The 22,453-nt window shown below is 34.6% G+C and overlaps 1 protein-coding gene across 1 annotated transcript; it reads left to right on the top strand.

The window, feature by feature from the left end:
- The first annotated feature begins 2,790 nt into the window (after positions 1-2,790).
- Positions 2,791-21,711, top strand: LOC121429561 (endoplasmic reticulum resident protein 44-like). The gene is made up of 10 exons (XM_041626644.1): positions 2,791-2,911; positions 5,554-5,669; positions 8,495-8,610; positions 10,279-10,463; positions 11,744-11,859; positions 14,061-14,118; positions 14,682-14,798; positions 16,182-16,293; positions 16,872-17,013; positions 17,808-21,711. Exons 1-10 carry the CDS (start codon positions 2,855-2,857, stop codon positions 18,010-18,012), a joined length of 1,224 nt encoding a protein of 407 aa, XP_041482578.1. The 5' UTR covers positions 2,791-2,854; the 3' UTR covers positions 18,013-21,711.
- The last annotated feature ends 742 nt before the right edge of the window (positions 21,712-22,453 follow it).

Below are 22,453 nucleotides of genomic sequence, written 5' to 3'. Positions count from 1 at the left end.
TTTAAAAAGCATGAAGATTGATAAACATTTCTACTTTCTATTACTTCCTGTGCACTTCCTGTGAAGGCATCTATTACTTACAGACGAATTATTAAGAGTAATGAAAATATATGAATTTTCAATAAACAGTTCATTTTGACCTGTTACAATAACATAATTAGAATTAATTAAAAAATATTTTTATAATAGGCCAAATTGTTCTGGCTCGCTTCGCTCGCGGTACTTTTCACAAATTTTCCCCCATTTGCTATGTTGTGCTGCCTCAAAATATTTCGTTTATTATCCGTAACTGCTTTGAAGTTATCTGTTTTGTATACATGCGGTTTGATAATAAAGTGGCCATCTTCAGTGTTTAAAAATATCTTGAGGTTCCGGGGGCTCCACCCAGACCAGTGACGACACCAAGAGGGAGGCACGGGGCATTTGCCACCAATGAGTTGGCCCCCACTTGTCCCCCACCCCACGAAACTTTGTATAATAAAAAAAATGTGTAGTTAATGTCATAAGCATCCCAATAAAATCTGCAAAGTGCTCCAAAACAGCTTTCTCATCCATTCACTGTTAGCTCCCAAGAATATATGTCAACATAAATTTTCAGGTCATTATATAAATTTCTCTTTACTATTTGAACGAGGCAAGTGCGTAAGGCGAGTCCAATTCGTTTTTATTTATATTTCTTTTTAAAAAGAGAAGAAACTGTGTAACCCCTCAAAAACAATCAATAAATGCGAGCACGAAGCGCTATAGTACATTTTTTTATTAACTGACTCTTTAAGCTCTTTATATAAGCCCTGATTCCTTTTAAAATCTTTTTTCTCTCTTCGGCCTTTTTTTCTTTTTCTGTCTCCCGGATCCGCCTGTGTATACTGACCCGAAAAAAAGGACTTATAAATTACGTGGGATCTATGGAGAGGATACGTAACTCTCTAATCAAACGTTGAGAGCGCATAGCGCTAACCGAGTTTTATATATTCAGCTTTTTTTGTGATCCTGAACAGGATCCTATCATTTCTAAACAAACTTGAATCGCGAGCACATTTTTTGTGTGTATGTTATCATAAAAACGGGATATTTCAGCTGGATTTATTTATTCAGGTTTTCGGGGGTGAGGGCAAGACATGTCTCTTTCTAATACCAGGCTATACAAGCAATTTGGCGCCCCTTGTCGAACATGAATTTGCATGGAGTAGGGAAAAAAAGGTCTTCAAGCTCGTCAGGGGGGCAGACTGCCCCCCCCCCCCGTATATAGGTACGCTAATGCCTCCCTCTGAAACATGAATTTGTCGTCCCCCGGTCGAACATCAGTTTGGCACCTACCTCCCTCCCCCAATCAAGTTCTAGGTTAATTCGGCGCCCCCTAGTTCGAACGTCAATTTGGCACCCCCTGCAAGTTTGAACATCAAATCGGTGCCCCGGTCAAAATGTGCATGGGCGCTTCCGCTCACTTAATTATTTCCCCTTTTCTCTTCCCTCTCCTTTTCCCTTTCTCCTCTTTTTCTTTTTTCTCTTTCCCCTTCTTTTTTCCTTTCCTTTCACCCTCTTCCCTCTTCTTTTTTCCTTCTCTCTTTCTTTTTTCCTTACTCTCCTTTTCTTTTCCCCCTGTCTTTGTATTATCTTCTCCCCTTCTTTTTTCTTCTTGTTTTTTCCCCGGCCTCTTCTTTTTCTTCTCTTTGCTTCCCTCTTCCTTTTTCTTCTCTTCTTTCCCCTCTTTCGATCCTCCTTTTTTCTTCTTATATTTCCTTCTCTTCCTCTCTAGCTTCTTTCTTCTCTATTTTAAATTCCCTTTCTCATTGTAATGTATATCATGATGTTGATTTTTTATTTTTGTTCTATGTACAGTGACGATGTAAATGAGAACATACAAATAAAAAAAAAAAAAAAATTCCCTTTCTCCCTCTCTCCCTCTTTATCTTTCTCCCCCCCCCCTTATTTTCTTCTCTTCTTCCCCTTTTCTCACTTTCCCTCAAGTTCCCCAGACTCTTTTTTATTTTCTTCCTTCCCCCTCTTCCACTCTCTTTTCCTAGGCTATTCGTCTCTTTCCCCCTTCTCTTCCTCCACTTTTCCTCCCCTTTTTAGCGGGGGGGGGGGGGACTCGCCCCCTATGGATCGAAATGAGCAAGTCCCAAACATACCTTGAAAAACAAAAGAAATTTTATAAACATTTTCAAACATATATGAACATCAACAATTTATTTGCATCTACATTCGATCCACTGGCATGGTGGACCACCGACCCCCCCCCCCAAAAAAAAAAGAGAGAAAAGGAAAGATCGAGAAGGATATATTTGAAGCTTAAATGTAATAAAAATAAAAAGTCAAAGTTATTTGCTTGCTGGCTTCGCTGGCTCACATCTTATACTTAATTTTGCCCGATATTATATGCTATAGCCCCTCAAAATTGTTGGCTCATTTATGCAAATATACTGGTATATCGGGGCCACGGAAGCGGGGGGGGGGGGCTGAGGATTGTGATTTTTTTGCAGTGTCAGCCCCCGCCCACTTTGAAAACCGTTCCGCGGCCCCTGATTATATTTAGATCTATTTTAGTTTCCTTGAACTATATACTTGATTCTCTTCAATTAATAGAGCTCTAGTTCAGACTGACTTATGAAAATCTAGAAATAAAGATGGTACATGTATTAAAAGTAATGCCAAAAAGTTTGAAGGCAAACTTTTCCTAGCCCATGATTCCTAATATTGTGGGGCTAGTTTCACGAGGACAAAATAAGCCATTGTTGACAATGCATATTTATGACACACCAAAATATCGTCGTGAAACTCGCCTCTTGTTTTCACCTTTGACCTCAAATCTAACGTGGCTGCTGTTGGTTCGCTCAGCAGAAGACTCGCCAAAATGGATTCCTTCAGGCTGCAAAGTTGCCGGTATTTCGTTTTTACAGTAGTATTTTTGGTAAGTGTGGGTTTATTTCATAAGGAGGCATTGTAATTATCCCTTGGTAATATGATTTGACGAATGATATGAATTAAATTAAGGTAGATATGTGATCCGAGAGTCTAATTTTGAGATGTCGCTAATGTCAACTGTGTTCCCGTGTTGTGAGAGGGTGTAGTCGCTTGATAAGCGAGGCCTTCACTGGCCTACTACTATTGATGCTACTACTACTACTATGCCTATGCCATGGACTGTTGACCGCCTTAGGCTGAGCCATGGTGTGGACCATGGCCAAAAATGGGCAACATATGGGCTATTGCATGGGCCGGGGACCCATTGCCTTGGCTTTGGCGTTGCAGAAAGACATGAACGAATTGTGGATCCTATTAATAATGCAGTTTTGCACCGACTGATAAATTATAGCAAATTTCTCTCATTCTGGATCAATCACTGAATCAGTCACATTTTACATATTGAGGCTAAGTTCTGGGGAGTAAAATTATTTCTACTGTAATACATACATGTACGTACTAACGTAGGCTTACCTAGCCAGGCGGCTTCTAGAGAGTAAAAATCATTTACTAACGTTACACGTAAGCTTACGTTAGTAAATTATTTTTACTCTCTAGAAGCCTCCTGGCTAGGCTTACTGTTACAGCAAAGCATAGGGCCCACACACCAACTTTTGGAGACAATGTTGCTCCAAAATACTTGATTTGTTTAACTTATCACACAATTTTGTAAATGGAGAAAAAGTTCATTTCCCCCCATTAGGCACTTAGGCCTACAACCTTATTTTTACAAGAAAATATGATACTAAAATTAAGAAAAATCATGTAAGAAGTTGAACAGATACAGATATCATGAGCAATGCCAAATTAAATAAAAAAATGCTTCCATTGGCTGATAAATATCATGATTTGTAAAATACTTGCATTAGCCAATATTATATTTTATAATATTTATTGGTTCATGTACATTATGAAAATACCTAAGTTCTAGATGTGGAGTTTATACACAAACTATGGGCACGTATTACTCTTAATTTACAGCTGACATCAAACGACCATTGAAACATTTTGGTAAATGTTTAAAAAGTGACCCAAAATACCTCGAAACTGATAAAAATTCCCTTAATTCCATAATGCTCAGAAATAAATTAAGAATGTATATTTCACTATATCACTATACATGTAAGTGAATTAAAGTGCTGCACTCAACCCAGGTGAGGTTAATGGGCAGGGTGCTACACAAGCACTTGCCCGATTGCCCGGGGCAAGCAAAATTCTCACAGAAGAATTACCAAAATTAGGGTCCATATGATAAGATATGGACCCTAATTTTGGTCATGGCATACAAGATAAATTCACTTTCGAAAAAAAATGCAATATTAACAAGGTAGATCAGTTCATGTCAAAAGAGAGAAAAGATAAATGGTTTAGATAACTGCAAAATTTCCTTTGAAGAGGTAAAGCTTTTTTTCAAGGATTTTTTTTCGGGCAAAATAGATTTTGGGCAAGTATATTCCAACTATTAAAATATTTACTTGCCCGAATGGGCAAGCTTCTAAAAAGTTATATAGCACCCTGATGGGTACCGTCAGGAAGTAATTATGCCTACTCAAAAAGCTGTGCGCACTGGAAACGGTAGACTTGCTTGTATCTGGGGTAATACAGCAACGCCTTTAGCACCTACAATCATAGGCGGTGGAAGCGGGGGGAACGGGGGACATGTCCCCCCTAAATTTTAGGTGGGGGGGATGACCCCCCCCTAAATTTTTTGTTGGTAACCTTTTTTCCTTTTCTTTTTTTTTTCTTGTCAATTATTTTTCCTGCGTCCCACCTATAATTTGTGATTGATAACCTTTTTTTTAAATGAAAAATATCATCCAAAATGTCGTTTGAAATCAACCTTTTGCATACGAGCAGCCATCTTGCAATCTAGCTTTTAACTATTCAATTTCAAAGTAACTATTAAAGAGAACAAACAATACAACAGAAAAAAATGACTGCGCCTATGCGCAGGAATTATAGTGATTTGGGTCAATAAATTCAAGCAAGAAAAATGAGAAATCCTGCCTGTTCCTATTATTTTCATACATGTGCATGTAGTTCTACTAGGTTCATTAATGGTTTGTTAAATCATATATCTTGTGTGTAAGTTTGATAGATCCAGATTTATGTTACAAGGAAATAAAGGCAAAAAGTGATTGATATTCATCGTCTTTGGTGCTAGTTTTCTGAATTTCTTATGATTTTCTTTATTTTGGAGGCCCGCCATTTTCACTATAAAATTATGGGTGGTCATTGTACACAAAAACAGGATGACTCAGGCCTAATTGAAACCCCTTCACTATAAAGTGAAGACAAGTCAGCCAATGTAGTTGATTGGAACAACAGATGGTACAGAGAGTGATGATTTCGGTCTATTCAGTCAGTTACATACATGCTTTTTATGTCCATCAATGTTTTCCTTGTCCATAAAGCTCCAAATCAGTCAGTGGGATAAGTAAAAATATATTATCTGTACACTACATCAATATTCTGCTCTTGGATTTATGTTTTAATAGAGCATCTGTGTAGCGTTCTAAAATTAATACAATCAATATGTCTTTCAATGAATAATGCTAAAATTGATTTTATGCTTGACTTTTTTTACAGCTATGTTCTGTGGTATGCCATACAAACCAGCAAGCTACTGTTGAGCTATCAGACTCTAACATGGACAAAATTTTGCAGCACAATGATATTGTCTTTGTCAACTTTTATGCCAATTGGTAAGATCTGTTAAAACCATAATAACATTTCAGCTCTGTAGGCTTAACATTGCTGTACACTTAGAATGAATACCATTCTCCATCCACCCTCTTTCTTAGGCTGCGTTAATGCGACCTCAAGCCAGAATCATGATTTGAATCATGATCTCATTTTTGTCATAGTCTTTTACTTGATGAATGCATGAGAAATGTGTGGATGTGAAAATATCGCAATAAGTTTGGACTGGGGTAATTTAAGCCAAATCAACATGGGGCAAGTTGAGCCATAGTAATTCTTATGGTGATGTGTAAAAAAAAAATGTAAAAAGCCGTTGATATGCAGGCAGAAAGGAGCAAATTCACTTGAAAGTTCTTTGACTAGAAGATGTTAGTGTTTATAGAGAATTAGCAAGTGAAAAGACTTTAAATGAAAAATTGACATCCTGGTTCTTTCTGCATACATTTTGTACATAGTTTTTGTGGCTCAACTTACCCCAGACGGTGGCAAAACTTACCCACAGATGGGGCAAGTTGAGCCATTTGACCTCGTTTTTTTCTAAGGTCACGATGACTTTCAGTGTGGGGGTAGAAATTTATCTATTGGTGAAAAAGATTTCCCAAGAATCAAATTTAAAGGCAAGGTACTTACATGTATTTGATTTCTACAATATTACTAGTCATATCAATTCTAACATGCAAAATGCAAAAGTGTCACAACTTACCCCGCCATCCCCTATAGATGGAATCATATTATTTCTACCGGTAGTCATTGACGACGGATGCGTATGCATGTGTTAATTATCATTAGTATATTCATCATCAGGAATATGATACACTCTCTTTATACAGTATATCCTATTGCTACAAATACTACTAGTAATTCATTTGTTTATCCTGAGCTTGCATGCAAGTACATGTAGACTATTCCAGTATTTGAGATCACTATGAATAATTGACAAGTAATTTTCTTCATGGTGACTGCACATTTTTCCCAGGGCCAGACTGAATAATGCGCATACATGTGTATACGTGTAGTCAATGTGCATCAATTACATACTAGTACTGTACTTATGTGTAGTTGGATAGTTTGCTTCAATAGCAATTGAAGTTATTCATGAACTACATGAGGATTCTTATTTTCAAACATGAATTGTGATGTGAATCACATTATTAAACTATTGGTATGACTGAATCTCTGATGTAAGTAATGAATACTATATATCTAAATAATATGTTATTCTGGTACAATTTAACATGAAAATTGTTCTTTCAGTCTTACTGAAAAAGTCACTAAAAATAGTTAATAGTAACTAAATAGTTACTGGTACAGTCACTAAATATGCTGGGTATGGACAAATACTTGTATATTGTATTTGGACTTTTAATAATTAAGTATTTTTGGAAGATTCAATTCCAGGAAATACATGTCAAGTACATCCTGTTAATATCATTTAGAGCTCTAGGTTAACAGTGCAAGGAATATGTCATATACTTGGAAATTGGGTGTTTGAAAGCATTAAGCATTTAAATCCATATTGCAAGGACAAAGGGGCACCACTTTGAAACTGGTCTTTCAGTTTTAATTCCTCTTGCACAGTGTATTAAGTATGGATATTATAAAACATGTGCATGTTAAGGACATGTTACTTTTCAGTTTTGAAGGATTTGTCTGAATCACAATGTGGGAAATACTGCCTATCAGTACCATGATCTGATTCATGTACGTCATAATCAAAAGGATTTTACCCTTTCTTTTTTGTTAATGAGAATTACAGGGCACATGATTTGGAATATGTGTGTGATTAATCACTGACATATCCTAACTGTAGGTGGCTTGCCCTAAAATGGCCTTCATTAATTTCACAAGAGCCTCTGTAATAATTTGTTCTTTGTTGTGCTATAAACGTAGTCATATCTTGTAAACAGGTACATCACAAGAGTTCCTGAACAGCTTCATCCATTTTCACTGATTGAAACTGTACAGCTGTGCTCAGGGATGTTTGTTTAGCGGTAAATGTGCAAACATACACTGTACCTTTGCAAGATTTAATTGATTTTTTTTATGTGTACACGTACATGTATACTACATTGAATTACGTGATTTTTCTTTGCAGAGTCATGATCAAACAAAGGCATCATAGTACTCATATGTACTGTGTACTCGTTCTCACTCTTGAGTCTAGTTTGTTTGCAGTATTAATTAACATTGTAGTAATTACATGTATGAGATGTAATACATACCTATACAAACACCCTTTTTCTTATAAAAGTAAATTATGACAGTTTACAGTTTTTAACACTTTGAACACAAGTTTGCTCAAACTTATCCTACACTGTATGTGTATTGGTCTGAAAAGTCTAAACACATCAAACCTATTGCCTTTTATCTGTAGCTGTACAGCTGTTACAGGTGCAATACGGTATTTAAACTTCATGCAACACACACACAAAAATAAGAATTAAATACAAAATACAATACATGGAGGTCACTCACATTGTAAAATTCAGTGTTCCTTTATAAAAGCAGTTCATTTAGCAACACACAATTTTACAACTTGAACAACTTCTCAGACCTGTACAATCATTCATGTATTCATCTATTTCAAATACAGCACACTTAAAAAATGCATGTTGGTTTTTTTTTTACTCCAGTCTAAAATAACTTTACAAAGATGAAAAATATGCTTTAAATTGTAGTTTTCTTTTTAATGTTAAAATTCTTTAAAATCATTGATTTTTAAAGAAATTAAGTTTTGAGTTGTGTTTTATACACATTGTAATACAGGGTACTCTGTCATACATCTTACTCATTTTTTTTTTCAAATTATTATTGTTTAATATAACAGGTGTAGATTCAGTCAGATGTTAAAGCCTATATTTGAAGAAGCTGCTAAGGTTGCCCAACAAGAGTTTCCTGTACAGGGCCAGGTAGTCTTTGGAGGCCTTGATTGTGATAAATATCGTGAGTACATTGTAGAATTAAACCATTGTTGATGATATCACCAACTTGAGTCTAAAGTTGATCCAGTTCTTACCGGGGTATTTTGTTTCTATCTACAAACTGTATGGAGCAGTGATGCCTAATTGTGCATTCTATATTCTGACTCAAAGTATCTTAATTGTAATATGTGCCATTATAGAGATGTTTGTCCTTATTTATTCTGCTTAGGGCTACATTATTTTTTAGATAAAAACACTGAAATGAGCTATATTTTATGCTCTTTTACATGACTTCCATGAGTCACCACTTTTGCCAGATTTAGATTAAATCCGAAAATTAAAAAATAAGGTCACAAAATATTCTGATCAACGTTCATGTCATCAAGATTTGTACATGTACTGATATTTTTAGCATTGTTATGATAAAATTAGTAAGCAGCATAAAAGCTTGTGGATGCATGCAAGCCTGTATTAAATACAACAAATTCCCTGAAATCAGAATGGCACAAGTTTTGCAGTGAAGACCTTATATTTGGCTCTGTGGAAGTTCCTGAAATCATTTGTTATGTTGAATAAAATGTCAGTTTTATGAAAACAGCTGTGGCATGTATTGTGAGGAGGTTACAGTTTGGATCTACAAACACGCACATGTAGGTATTAGAAGTCTTAAACTGTTTGGCTGGTCAGTGTTTTGATTATTTGTTTTTATTTTATTTAACTTTTTGTGGAAATTCCTCTTTTACATTACTGAAACAATGGAAGAGATCAGTATTAAAAGTAAGAAGGGGATTGAGACTAATTAAAAACTTTTGATTGGGAGACATTGTTAAAAGAAATATTTTACCCAGTGCAACAGCTGGTGGTAGTTGAATTTGAAGTAGTAATCTCTACAGATGTTAAAGGTATTGTTTAACTTTGTGAGCAGCCGATTTAAAAAATTCTCAAACCAAGATGAAACATGTGTACAAGTGCATGTATTAGAACTAATAAACCCTGAAAACAACCATTATTGAGAATGAAAAGCGAAAACTACAAGGCAAACCCCGATTTTGTAAATAGGCATCTTATAGACACCTAAATAGTACACATAAGTGTATGGGATGAAATTAAGATGGTGTTTCCGGTCACTTTATATTTCAATTTTTGAAGCACTAAATAATTATTTTCGAATGCAATTTTTTCTGGGCTTCATTTTTGTAACATATCGCAGACACAGGTGACAAGTGTGACCTTCTAGCTCAGATTTTTTAAAAGTCAAACCAATGTTAACCAATCACTTTAAGCAGCTTTGTGTTATTGTATCCTGACTTCCTTGAATAATGGTACAATTTATTATAGCTATGAAGGAATAGCAGGAAATATTTTTCATTTCATGAATGAAAAAAGAAATGCATTTCCTCTTTTGGGATAAGTAAATCAAAGCATTGTTTGCTTTCACTTTCTGATAAAAAGTAGACCTTAAAAATTCAGTTATGATTCATGTTTGAAAAATTGCTAGGTGTACCTTAAGAGTTTTGATTTCCGGTATCAAGAATCCCAACTATGCCAATCATTTACTACAAATAAATTCACATCTTGATGTTGATTGTGTTTTAATGTTAGAATGCTGCCAATAGATACAGATCTATGGTTGATATTCCTTACTCACAGATCCTGTGCATTATCTAATTTTTTCCCTTCATACCATTAGCGGCCCTAGCCAAGAAGTACCACATATCCAAATACCCAACATTGAAGTTATTCCGAGGAGGTCAGCTTGCCAAGAGGGAGTACAGGTCACAGAGATCAAAGGATGCTTTTGTGGCACACATCAGGGAAAACTTGAAGGACCCAGTAATCCAGCTTGCAAGTCCAGATGATGTATCTGGTCTAGATGTAGGTTTTTAATATGTACATATACATAATATTCTCATAGTCCACCAGAGAGCTTTCCACCCTACATAAAAATGTTCAGGCATTGATTTGTAAACGTGGATTAGTAGTACACATTTGAAGGGTTATATGCCATGAATGTTGACTACTGTACATGCTATTGTTATACATTGTATGGTTATTACAAATGCAAGGTGATTGGAAAAGAGTAAATTTGCCTCAAGTTTTTTTTTCTTGTGGAATTAAAATAGAATCAAAGGAAAATTCATTGCAAGTAAAGGCCTGGTCACACCGCCGGAGCGGTCGTGGAGCGGTAGGGAAAGGGGGTCTAATTTCGCTCTCAAAATTGGGGAAAAAATCGAAAAAAACAATCGAAAACAAAAAAACAACAATCAAAATCGAAAATGGTAAATGGTAGCGAGCGGTGATGGTTTTTTCTCTCCGCTCCTCGACCACTCCAACAACGCTCGGGCGGTGTGACCACGCCTTAAGGAAGAGTGCAGTAAAGAATAAGTAAAAAGGTGAATCAAACCACCACTATTCTGCAGTTTTCTACAGAGTGATATTTGTTGGTAGCATCCAACCTTAGCTTGTTTTGATTATGGGGAGGTTAGAACATATTGCAGAAGGTGACAGATGTGTTTTGCAGCCAACTGTTCAGAACAGACATCACTAGATAATAATGAATGCTCGTCAGGGAATGGCATTGAAATGATACATCATAAAGTAGTGTTTTATGCTTCGTATATTTTTACCTGCCAAAGTTACAAAGTTATAGGAATATGTCCCCCCCCCGTGGTCATAAGCCAATTATATTTCAACCGTGGCTGTCTCTCTGCTCATTCAAATTGAATGTGATGCTTTTATCAGCATATTTTTGAATATTTTTATCTATTTCTTTTTAATGTTATCTTTTATTTGTAAAATATTAATTTTAGTAATGACATTACCTTTAGGAATGATAATCATAACATCGTAACCATTTCTGATGTTGTCATGAATTCCCCAAGGATATATTTTGCTATCAGGCAAAGAGTATACACTCAGACATAGGCTGTTTACCTAATAGCCAAGGTAACTTTACAAAAAGAGCCCTCTTACAATAAATTTGGGTCAGATGAAAATTTTGATTTGGTCTCAACAAGTTTAACTCATACATTGTACTTATTCATCTTTTTCAGGAGCTACCAATTCGGTTTGTTTTTAAGAACTGTATCAATGCATAAGATTTATATCAAGTGAAAAATTTATTCATGAATTGCTGATTTTTATATTTGTAATAGGAGAGCAAACGTAAAGTCATTGGATATTTCAGGAGTTATGCTGATGCTGATTATGGTACATTTAAGAGGGTTGCAAGTAGTCTACGAGATGATTGCACATTCTATGCTGGATCAGGGTGAGTTGTTTTTATATGAGATACCTTCAAGGTAAATAATTCCAGTTCTGGTAACGATCTCAAAATGACTTTTTACAGAATCTAATATAATGACCACCCAAGTGTCTGTTTGTAATACATGTATGTGCCAAAGGATTCTGGAAGAAATTGTGTAGTTGCTGAGAAATAACAAAATAAGCGCCAATCCGGTCACTTCCATCAGGTCTTTATTCCAGCAATAATAATACACTTTCCCATGTGTGCTTATCTGTGTTGGCGATCTTCAGTGTGATCGTATTTCAGCTGAGATTTTATGATTTCACAAAGTTCAGTTTATGTAACTGTACCAGATCTAGATCCACGATGATGTAGTCATACTTAACATTGGTTTTACAGACTTTCTCACGAAATTAGTGTTTTACTACCATCTACTCTATCATTTAGCTTTAATAAGAGGTCAGAGCCTTGTCTTTCTAGGGGAATCCAGTAAACCAACTTTCATTTCCAACCCATATACTGTATTTCATGATCAAAGTAATTGCAGGAAAGCTGCATTGAAAAGGTGCACATTGCCTATATTAATAACTAGATTCTTGCAATAAAAAGACGTGATTTAACATGTTGCCTAGCCCTACTCTCGTCATAATTTGAACATTCACTATTTGCATGAAGTTATAATGGTCTGCGGAAGCACAATGTAGGTATTTATAAACAGGACTTCTTCTTTGGTTAAATTCTGTAAAGCTCATGTAACAATGTTTTCATTGGGTTATTACCAATCAATGCAGGGCTCTATATGATATCCATTTGGTCTGATTTCAGAAATTCCTTGGTAATGGATCTACTAATGCTTAGTTTGCTTCATGGTACATCTTTGCTCACTCAGTATTAGTGCCCAGAATATAGTGCTGTAAACGCTGTTATTTTTTCGCGCTCGGTGGCTTCAAAACATACTCGTGGGTTCTTGAATTCGTGCTGCACACTCCATAATAACAAAGGCACTTCCTTCTTCCCCATCTGTGACTGGTTTTAATTAATATTTCAACGACGAAATTGTATTTTCTGATCATAATTCTAGCTCTAAAGCAGCGTAATTCAGCATTGTTTTGATCCAATCATGAGCTTTTGTGACAAATAGCGCAACATTTCTTTGCGGGGCGGACATCGGGAAGGCAAAACTGAGGCGCTGCTGGCCTTGTATGGATGGGCGAGCACTGGTTAAGGACAGGGGATTACGGATATTCAAATTGCATGGGATCAATCACACCTGGGCAATTGTCCCAACGCTTCTTAAAAACTAAACAGGCCAACATTTAAACACTCACAAATCAAAGTCAAACAGCAAAAACAATTTATATTTCAACCAAAATCATAATTTAAATACCGATCTGCGACTGTAAAAAAATGATTGCATTGCTTTGGAACAAATTCTTGCGATGCATGTGATTTGATTTTGGAGCTCAAGCTTGCTTGCTTAAATGTCGCCCTCTATAGGTCAAATTATGCAGTTTCTTTGCCAAAACTATACACGTAATTGAACCGCATTTCGAAACTTGCATTAAAATAGATGCTCATAAATTTGCGTGTTTTTAAATTCGCGCTCGCCGATCTCGCCATGAAATCCACAAAAATTTCCACACAGCGAAAATTTTCACTTTCATAGTATTGAATGAGATTTTACTTTTTCCCATTGAATGAATTCATTTCTATGTATTGTTCTTTTTTATAGTTCAGTATAGAATTCAATTTATGGAATCTATAACCCCTTTCATAAACCCAATTACTATGAATTGGGCGGCTAATAGCAGCATAATTTGGTCGTAAAATTGGAGGAGGACAAGAGTTATCCGCATTACTCTGATGCTGCTATTATCCGCATAATAGCGGCATCGGGATAAGATTTTGAGTTTATGAACGCATTTCCAAATAATGAGGATAATTGCCATGGTGCGGTCACAAGGTCACCCTTTTCCAACACAACCGCATCGGAGGGGGCGTGTCCAGTTGTCATGGCGATTATTCGCCTTTTTCAGGACGGGCGTTCGTAAAAATAATGCGGCTTATTTTCAGAGTTTATGAACGCAATTTTTATTGAATTTTCCGCATTACTCTTAGGCGGCTAATTGGAAGATAGCTTTATGAAAAGGGTATAAGTTACAACACAAAATGTAATTTCAATATTAGTTCTATTTCTCAGATTTGTTTGTTTTTGTTTATTACAGAGAAGCCTTCAGTAAAGAGTTGGCTCCAGGAAATAGCATTATGTACCGACCCCCGAGGGTAAGGGTTCATATTCCTTTTATCATCATATCATCACCATCATCGTATTAATCCTCATGTTTCTTTTTGCTTATTATTGCGTGTACATTCTTTTCAATTTCAAATTCAATTTTATTTGATATTTCATTGGCTTTCCAAATATGCTGCTAAACTTGTTTGATGAGGATACAAACTTACTGATTTATGGAATTTGTGCGACAGGATTTGTGCATATTCTCAGAAGTACAATTCAAAGTGTAAAATTTATGTCCATTAATTACAAATTCCACAAGGATATGATATTGACTCTGTAGAGGCAGAAGAATGAAAGAAGTAAATCTTTGTTAAGAGTCTGTGTTTATTTTTTTCCGAGATTATGGTCTTGAAGTACCAGGAACTGTCTGTTTTTCTCTTTCTCTAATTTACTTTTAGTCAACATTTCATATTTTCCTGCACCTTCTTTGTAATGATTTTATCATGACTCGTTTTGAAAAATACTAAAATACAACTTTTTCAACAATTGATATTAAAGGATCAAGTAATTTACATTTACTTTGTACATTTCTGTTTTTATTTTTTGACAGTCTATAGATCAAGACATGATATACCTTGGACCAATGACTAATGTAGAACTTCTAAGAGCGTGGTCCACTGATAAATGTATTCCACTGGTTCGAGAAATCACATTTGAAAATGGAGAGGTGAGCTGAGATCCTATGAATAATTGTCAAAGATTTGGAAAATGTTTTTTTTTTATAATTGTCATATTCGTATGGATATGCTTTTAAGAAAGCTTCTGAACATCAACAAGTGGGATAGTCAGTAGTAATGAAAAAGAGAATTGGTGTTAGTATATCACTTTGCTGCAAACCTGGTGGTATTGGATTAATCTGTACTTCTCGGCTGTTACCAAACTTGCTGGATTTCAATGATCTAGAATAATTACTCTGTAAAGGCTAATTCTGCAAAGTGAATGAAGGTGATCATTACATTTCACACGTTGGATTCTTTTAAGTGATCATACCTGTCTGATACATGTAGATCAAATTTCCCTGAATTCTTTGTGAAACCATATTTTGGAACAGGTACAACATTGATGTTGACCACTGCTATTAAAGGAAAATCCTTTGTTGTGTATGCTGAGTTAGTGAAAACCAATACAATGGGTCAGATGGATAAAAAGTAGCAATTGATTTTGCTTGGCTTTTGCTTGATTCCTTATGCATAAAAATGAGCAAGCAATGCTTTTGCTCATAAGTACAAGCAATCGCTAATTGACTGCTAGCATCACCTTGACAATCACCGGTTAGCTATTGCTAAAAGCGTATCCACAAAGCAAACTTTTTGCTTGTGCATTTAAGCATTTGCTGGAGTTTTTTTCAAGCTCCGTCAGAGCAGCTTGAGCGTTTGATTGATCAGGGCGTTCGTGTTTTTTAGTCATGTTTATGCACCTGAGAGAGAACCCCAAGGTGTACCGTAACCTACATATATGTTTTTCTAATAAGTGCAATCGAAATGCCGAATATATGAATTTATAAAAAAGAAACAACATCAAACAAGTTAGTTTGACATCATGTCTGAGGAAAAGATGTTATATGAAAGAAGCGGTAAGTTACATTGCCACACCTTTGCGTTCAAGCTCTGCCTATTCTGTAAGTCGTGTTTGCACCAGCGAGACGTTGATATTGTTCAAACCCGTAGCAATTGCTTTCTGAAAGCAAGAAAAGGGTTCAAGCACTAGCAAAGGGTTATGCATATGAAATAAAGCAATTTCTGAAGCATGATCTTTTGCTTGGCTAGCTATTGCTTGTGCTTGAAGCAATTGCTCCTCAGCAACTGTTAATTTTTATGCATCTGACACATTGTCTTATATTTTTGATAACTGCTGACCTTGGTGATGGAGCATTTGTATTGAAATATCACATTTTCAATTTGGCTTTATCTCACATGCTTAATTGAGAAGGAGGTATTATATAAAACGTGATCAAACAAGTATATTTAAGAGACAGAGAGATGTCTTGTCAACAACTTCTAGAGCTTGTTACAATGACTTTATGATTCTTTTGATATTTCTTTTATCACAGGAATTGACAGAGGAAGGATTACCTTTCTTGATTCTATTTCACAATCCGGATGATTCAGAAATAGTGAGACAATTCAATGATATGATTTTAAGAGAGGTGATATCTGAAAGAGGTGAGAATATGCTGAAATTATGGATTGTCATTGGGGTGTTCAAACCTTACATGAAAAAAAAAAGAAATCGAGGGCAGTTCAGAAAAGTTGTTTTTCAATAGTGGCCACTTTATATTATATGGAAACAGTCTCCTTACTCTGGTAGAGAATTCGTCAGAGGCAAAGAAGGATTTTATTCCATACTGTATGTCAACATTGTAAAATCGATCTTTTCTGAGCTGCCTTGATTAAAAGCAAAAGTATGTGATGTTTGAACACCTAAATGTCGATATAGAACATGTTGAATTTAGTTGGATATCTCAGTCTTACTCTCTGTGTAGCTGTGAATTTGACAATTTCTCACATGTAATGGATATAGCAGCCACAAAATGAAACATTTTCTTGATACACAGAATGATTTGTGACTTGTTCATTGTGATATTCTGCAGTGGAAATCAAGCTATCTTTCAAATTGATGTAAAGACTGCCTTCTATGTCTCATACGGTAGTGGTCATTGAATATTCTCAGATATTAAATAATGTCAGTAACTAATTAATTTTCATTACCTATTTACTGCTTTCTTTTTGCCTTTTTTCAGGAAATGTGAATTTCTTGACTGCAGATGGTACAAAGTTTACTCATCCCTTACATCATTTAGGGAAAACCCCTAAAGACCTACCAGTAATAGCTATAGATAGCTTCAGACATATGTATCTTTTCCCCAACATCAAAGAATTAACGTAAGTGTCATTTTACTCTTTCTTTTATTTTACTCAACTTCATTCAGGTCGCCTAACAATATTCTTTATTGTGAAGTACACAGAGTGAAAATTATAAGAAGTGAGGTCTGATACAAATTCATCATGATTCTGGTTATATAAAATGACTCTTCATATTAAAAAAAATTTCATTTCCATTTTGTATTGTTTTTTCTCCCTTTGGCTAGCAGCCTAAGTATTTTACGCCGTTGGCAAGGCTACTGTACTTAACATTAGTTGGTATTTGTTCCTCAAATCCTTTTAGTACAAAGACCAGAGTCTGCAAAATGGTGAAAAATATGTCATTTTACTTGATTTAAAGATCAATTTTCATATCTATGAAAAACTAGCCAGGATGCCCCATGGCATTTTTTGCTGATTTGTAGATTGGCTTTTTCAAGAACGAATATCATACAAGGGAAAAATTGACAAGATGATAAATGGGTGAATGTTGTGAATAGGCTTGACTGTATTAAAATAGTGGGTGATCACTTGAATTTTGGGACTTTAAGTCAGCCAATTTGAAATGTAATTGGTAGTATTTTTTGTTACAAAGACAGAGTTTATCAAAATTAGAAGAATAGTTTATCATGATTTTGAACCTATTTGCAATTTACCACAATGTTTTTGTGCTGTAATCATCATCACATATTCACAGTTTGTTTACACTCAAAATAATAACTTCCTACTAATCACAATCAGTTCATAGTAGAGAATTATGATATTTCAAAGAATATTACTAAAATATCCTTGGCATTTTTAACATTCTTTTGCAGGGTTCCAAATAAGCTGAAGCAGTTTGTATTAGATCTTCATTCAGGTAAACTTCATCGAGAGTTTCATCATGGCCCTGACCCAGTCCAACAACAGAATACAGTACCAGGCTCTCCACCAACAGCTAAGAACACTGATCCTCCTGAAAGCCAGTTTGTCAAACTCATGCCAAGTGAAAATCGCTACTCATTCCGTGATGAACTTTGAAATTGGCCTTCTCTTCATTTACTTGTCCTTTTATTCAATCTGTGATGTCTATTTTTACAATATTTGCACAACTAGGACTTGTTATCCCGTTTTATAGAAATCTATGATATCTTTTAAAGATTTGAGCCTATGAATACACTTAATTTATTCAGAGATCTGAATAGATTGTAGAATAAATTTGAAAGATGGATGGATGATTTTGATTCATGTACTTTCACTTGTCGAGAAGGTTTTCTTTATAAATGCCTCTCTACCCTATTTAAGTCCTTTCTTTGAAATAGATGACATAATGAATACAAGATGTAGCCTGACATCCAATACTTTATACTGTGTTGGGAAGTCTGTTCTATTGAATATAATCTCACCAAAACACTGCTGTTAATCATCACCCTCATCAAACTAATCTATGTTCTATTCAGAACAGTTGCTACTGTAGGATTGCTATTAAAGATAGGATTGTATTGTGAGTTTTCTAAACATCTTCACCAGAATCATAACAAAGGGTCATTCCATCATGCTGCAACTATTCATCATGTTTTGATGAATATGATTAAGTGAACTTTCATATATTTTCTTTCTGGAAGATATTCAATGTTAACTTTACTATTAAGGAGAAATATGTCATGTAAAGATATTTTCAATTTGAAATATACCCCTGTTATTTGCAGCCTTATTCCTGCATAGTCATATATTCTGTCTACCGGTATTTGTTTTTGAAACACATAAGACACAATTTTTCTTGTTTTCTATCATCAAGCAATAAAGTGATATGATTTTCCCAATGAAATATGGTTGGTTGCATGCATTTTATGATCTGTATATATATATATTCTTTGATATTTCTTTCCAATCCTAATTTTGACATAATTCTCACTCTAAGAAATAAAGAAAGTCACCAAGCATTAGTCCTGTGTTTATGAGGTTTATATTTGTGTTCGAGGAATGGGAGGTAATGCTCCAAATATAGGCATTTTCTGATAATTGTAATATCTTTTGGTAATATATATGTTGCATCAATTTTTCAACCAAAGATTTGGTATTGACATTCACCCAATTCTTATCTTGTACAAAAGACTTGATGAAAGGCAATATCCAGATATTTGTTTTAATTTGTTGATTATTATTAATTTTTATGATTGTAGAAATTTCTTGTGCATTTTCTCTGAAGATTCTTTCGGCATCTTGTGTTTTATTGTCCGCAATTCCTGATTTAGGTATCATTTTATACTGCATTTTTGTTACTCTACTTCATCGTAAAAATAATTTAAGATGTTAGGAGTGAAATATTTTTCTCATAGCCAGTATCCCTCTTCCTGAAGAAGAATGTAGAAGAGTCATAATAATTCTAGTTCTCATTAATGTCAATCTTCAAGTCAGTGCAGTGCAGAACAGATTTCAATGGATCAGATCTTTATTTTTTGTCATGCATGAATTAAGTTATTAGATTCAGAATCATTGTACATGGGATGGTAACGTAACCTATCAAATTGACCAGTTATGTTTGGAGGGCTTCAAAAGTTTTATAAACTGCGATAGGAACTGAATATACACATTAATATGACAATAAACTTCCATTACATGTCTATTATATACAAGTATTATCTTGTCCTTTTGATATTACAAGTTTGAGAATTTACAGTACCTTGTTTTATATGACTGTTAACATCTTTGATACAAGAAAATATTATTTTTTTCCAAAATCAAGAATTTTAACCCTTTTGTTGGTAAGCTTTCAATTGGGAGTCTGCAAGCTTCATCAGATCTTTGTCATAGTCTGAGTTGTTGCTGGAACAGCCCAATGGTGCATTAGAATCAGATTATACACGGGGGAGAGCATGTAATGTCCTAAATCATTATTTATTTGGGGGGGTGGAGTTCCATTCAAGCAACAATGTCAGATACGAAGGTCTGATGAAGCTTGCCAGCCTTGCAAGCAAAAGTTAATGGTAATAATCCTTGATTGTGGGGGAAATAAGAGATGTTTTCTCATGTCTACACACCAAACAGATGAATCTTTCAGTGATTTATTAAAATCTTTTTGTTAGGAATGTGCTTTGAAACTACAAATACTTTTTTGTGTGGGAATTTATTGGTAATGCTTTTTAAAAAATCTTTTGAAATTAAGAGATTCTTTTCCTGCATTTTGAGTCTCAGGTAAAAAAAAAATATGTAGATGAGTCATAAACATATATCATTTGTATAGCTGATATATGAGAAGGGAATTTCAAATTGTTTTTGTTTCTATATTTTAGTGTTCACGGTCACTTACTGGTAAAGCCAAGTCAGGATAAGAAAGGATGCAATTGCTTTTTTTCAGGTAATAGTTTTATCCCCCCCCCCCTCTCCCTCCTGCCCAAAAGTGCATTTCTGTGCTCTCTGCATTTCTAATGTTGGAAAATAGCATTGTATTTAGATTTGGTTTGCAATATGTTTGATAGTGGAAAGGAAGGTTGTATGTCATTTTATTTCAATTTTGTGTTATTGATTTCTTTCCTAATGCCTCTGTTGTACATTAGATTATTGTAAGCTATTACTATTTATCAGTTTGTACTTGTAGATCAATTCTCAAAACTGCCGTAAGTGGTCAGTTTCTAAACGGTCCTTGAAGTTTTAATGAGTTTTCTTTCTGGAGAGTGGTGCCAAATGAAAATAAAAGGTTTTGGGTCAACAGATGCTGGTATATGTAACATTGACTTCTTTTCAGATAAAATGACAATATTTGTGTGTGTTTTGATGTAGGTCAAATGAACGGAAGAACTCAGAAAATTAGGTGTAAAATGTAGTAATTACAGTTTCATAGCAAGAAGTATGATAATAATGCAAGAAAGGTGCAATTCTTTTGTTGCTGTGCATTTATATTCAGTTTCTAACAGAAAATTTTGACATAAACTGCTAATAATTTGTTCATACAAACATTTGGTGGTCAATAGGTTGTATTTTGTTAAAATTAATTTCTATATCATGGCTACAACTACAGTTAACTTCTATTTTTGCATCTATCAATTCAGGGTGATCTCGTTGAAATGAAATCTTTGACAGAGGTATTCACAGGAAACCACTTATTGATTGTCTATTGTGTTTATAGTCATATATGTGTATGTCAAATCTGTCTAACAAGTAGCTGTGATTTTAGCAGTTGCCATTTCCGGTAAGTTTGATTGAATGTCCTTTTTTTCTCAGAGGAATGCTTTATGCTTTTTGTATTTCATGGCAAAGAAGCTTCAAATGTTGCACTGCTCTGACACTTCAAGTTTGTCACACTTGAAGGTGATAATAGTTTGCTTTCTATCCTCTGGAAAAAGCAAATGATAACAGTCAAGCTGTTATTAACATTATTAAAGTTTATTTAATCAGATTAAATCAGAAGCTTCAAAGGTTGCACTGCTCTGACACTTCAAGCTTGTCACACTTGAAGGTGATAGTAATAGTAAAGGTAATAGTTTTGCTTTCTATCCTCTGGAAAAAGTGAATGATAACAGTTCAGCTGTTATTAACATTATTAAAGTTTATTTAATCAGATTTCTTAATGAAAATGTCATTCAATGAGTAACAAATGTATATTTTGCTGAGAAGTTAAAAAGAATAATTGATAAAAAAAGAACATTGCTCCCAGATTTTATAGATAAAATCTTATTTCATAATTTTTGTTTGTTTGTTTTGATTGCTGAAATTCAATAAATTCTTTCTTTTTAGAATTCACATTTCTGTTGTCACTTTCAGTATTTGAATCTTGTTGCTAATACTGTAGGTATCCACCCTTTTGCTGTATTAATATAATATAATGTTTTATTGTCCAACTTAATGGAAATTCATTTTGTTTACATGCAAACATACAAATTACAAATATACATAATCAAGGAGAGACAAAATTAATACAAAATACTGGCATGCACGTAATACATTCGTTCTTATACATAAGACGATTAAAAGAGTATAACAAGATCATTGCTGAAATACGAACAACAAGAAGGCATATTCTGTGTAATTATCATTACCATCATTCTAAAACTGTTAAATAAGTAAAAGTATCAGGTCATTTTATTTTATTTATTACTTGAAGCATAATTCACATATAAAAAATCCACAACTCTACATTGACCATGATGTCGATACTATTATTGTAATCATTATAGTTGCAGTTATTATTATTATTATTATCATTATTATCATTACTATTATTACTATTAGTACTACTATCATTACTCTTTACATTTGTGGCAGTTTTGTATTGTATTAAAGAGGAGACATAGATGGCAGTATTGAAGGGTAAGAGTAATTCTGCAATAAGGTGACTTGTTTTCTATTTAATGGTTGAGAAGACGAATTGAGAAAGGAATAAAAGAATTTCCGTAACGGCTCGTTCTGGCCTTAACTGATTCCCACCTTCTTCCACTACGAAGTAGTTTGTATTTCTTATTTAATGGATGGGAGTGATCACTGA

This window comes from Lytechinus variegatus, chromosome 1, assembly GCF_018143015.1.
Source record: "Lytechinus variegatus isolate NC3 chromosome 1, Lvar_3.0, whole genome shotgun sequence".
Taxonomy (NCBI): domain Eukaryota; kingdom Metazoa; phylum Echinodermata; class Echinoidea; order Temnopleuroida; family Toxopneustidae; genus Lytechinus; species Lytechinus variegatus.
The sequence above is the reverse complement of the archived record's forward strand: the minus strand, read 5'-3'. Positions and strand labels throughout refer to the sequence as shown.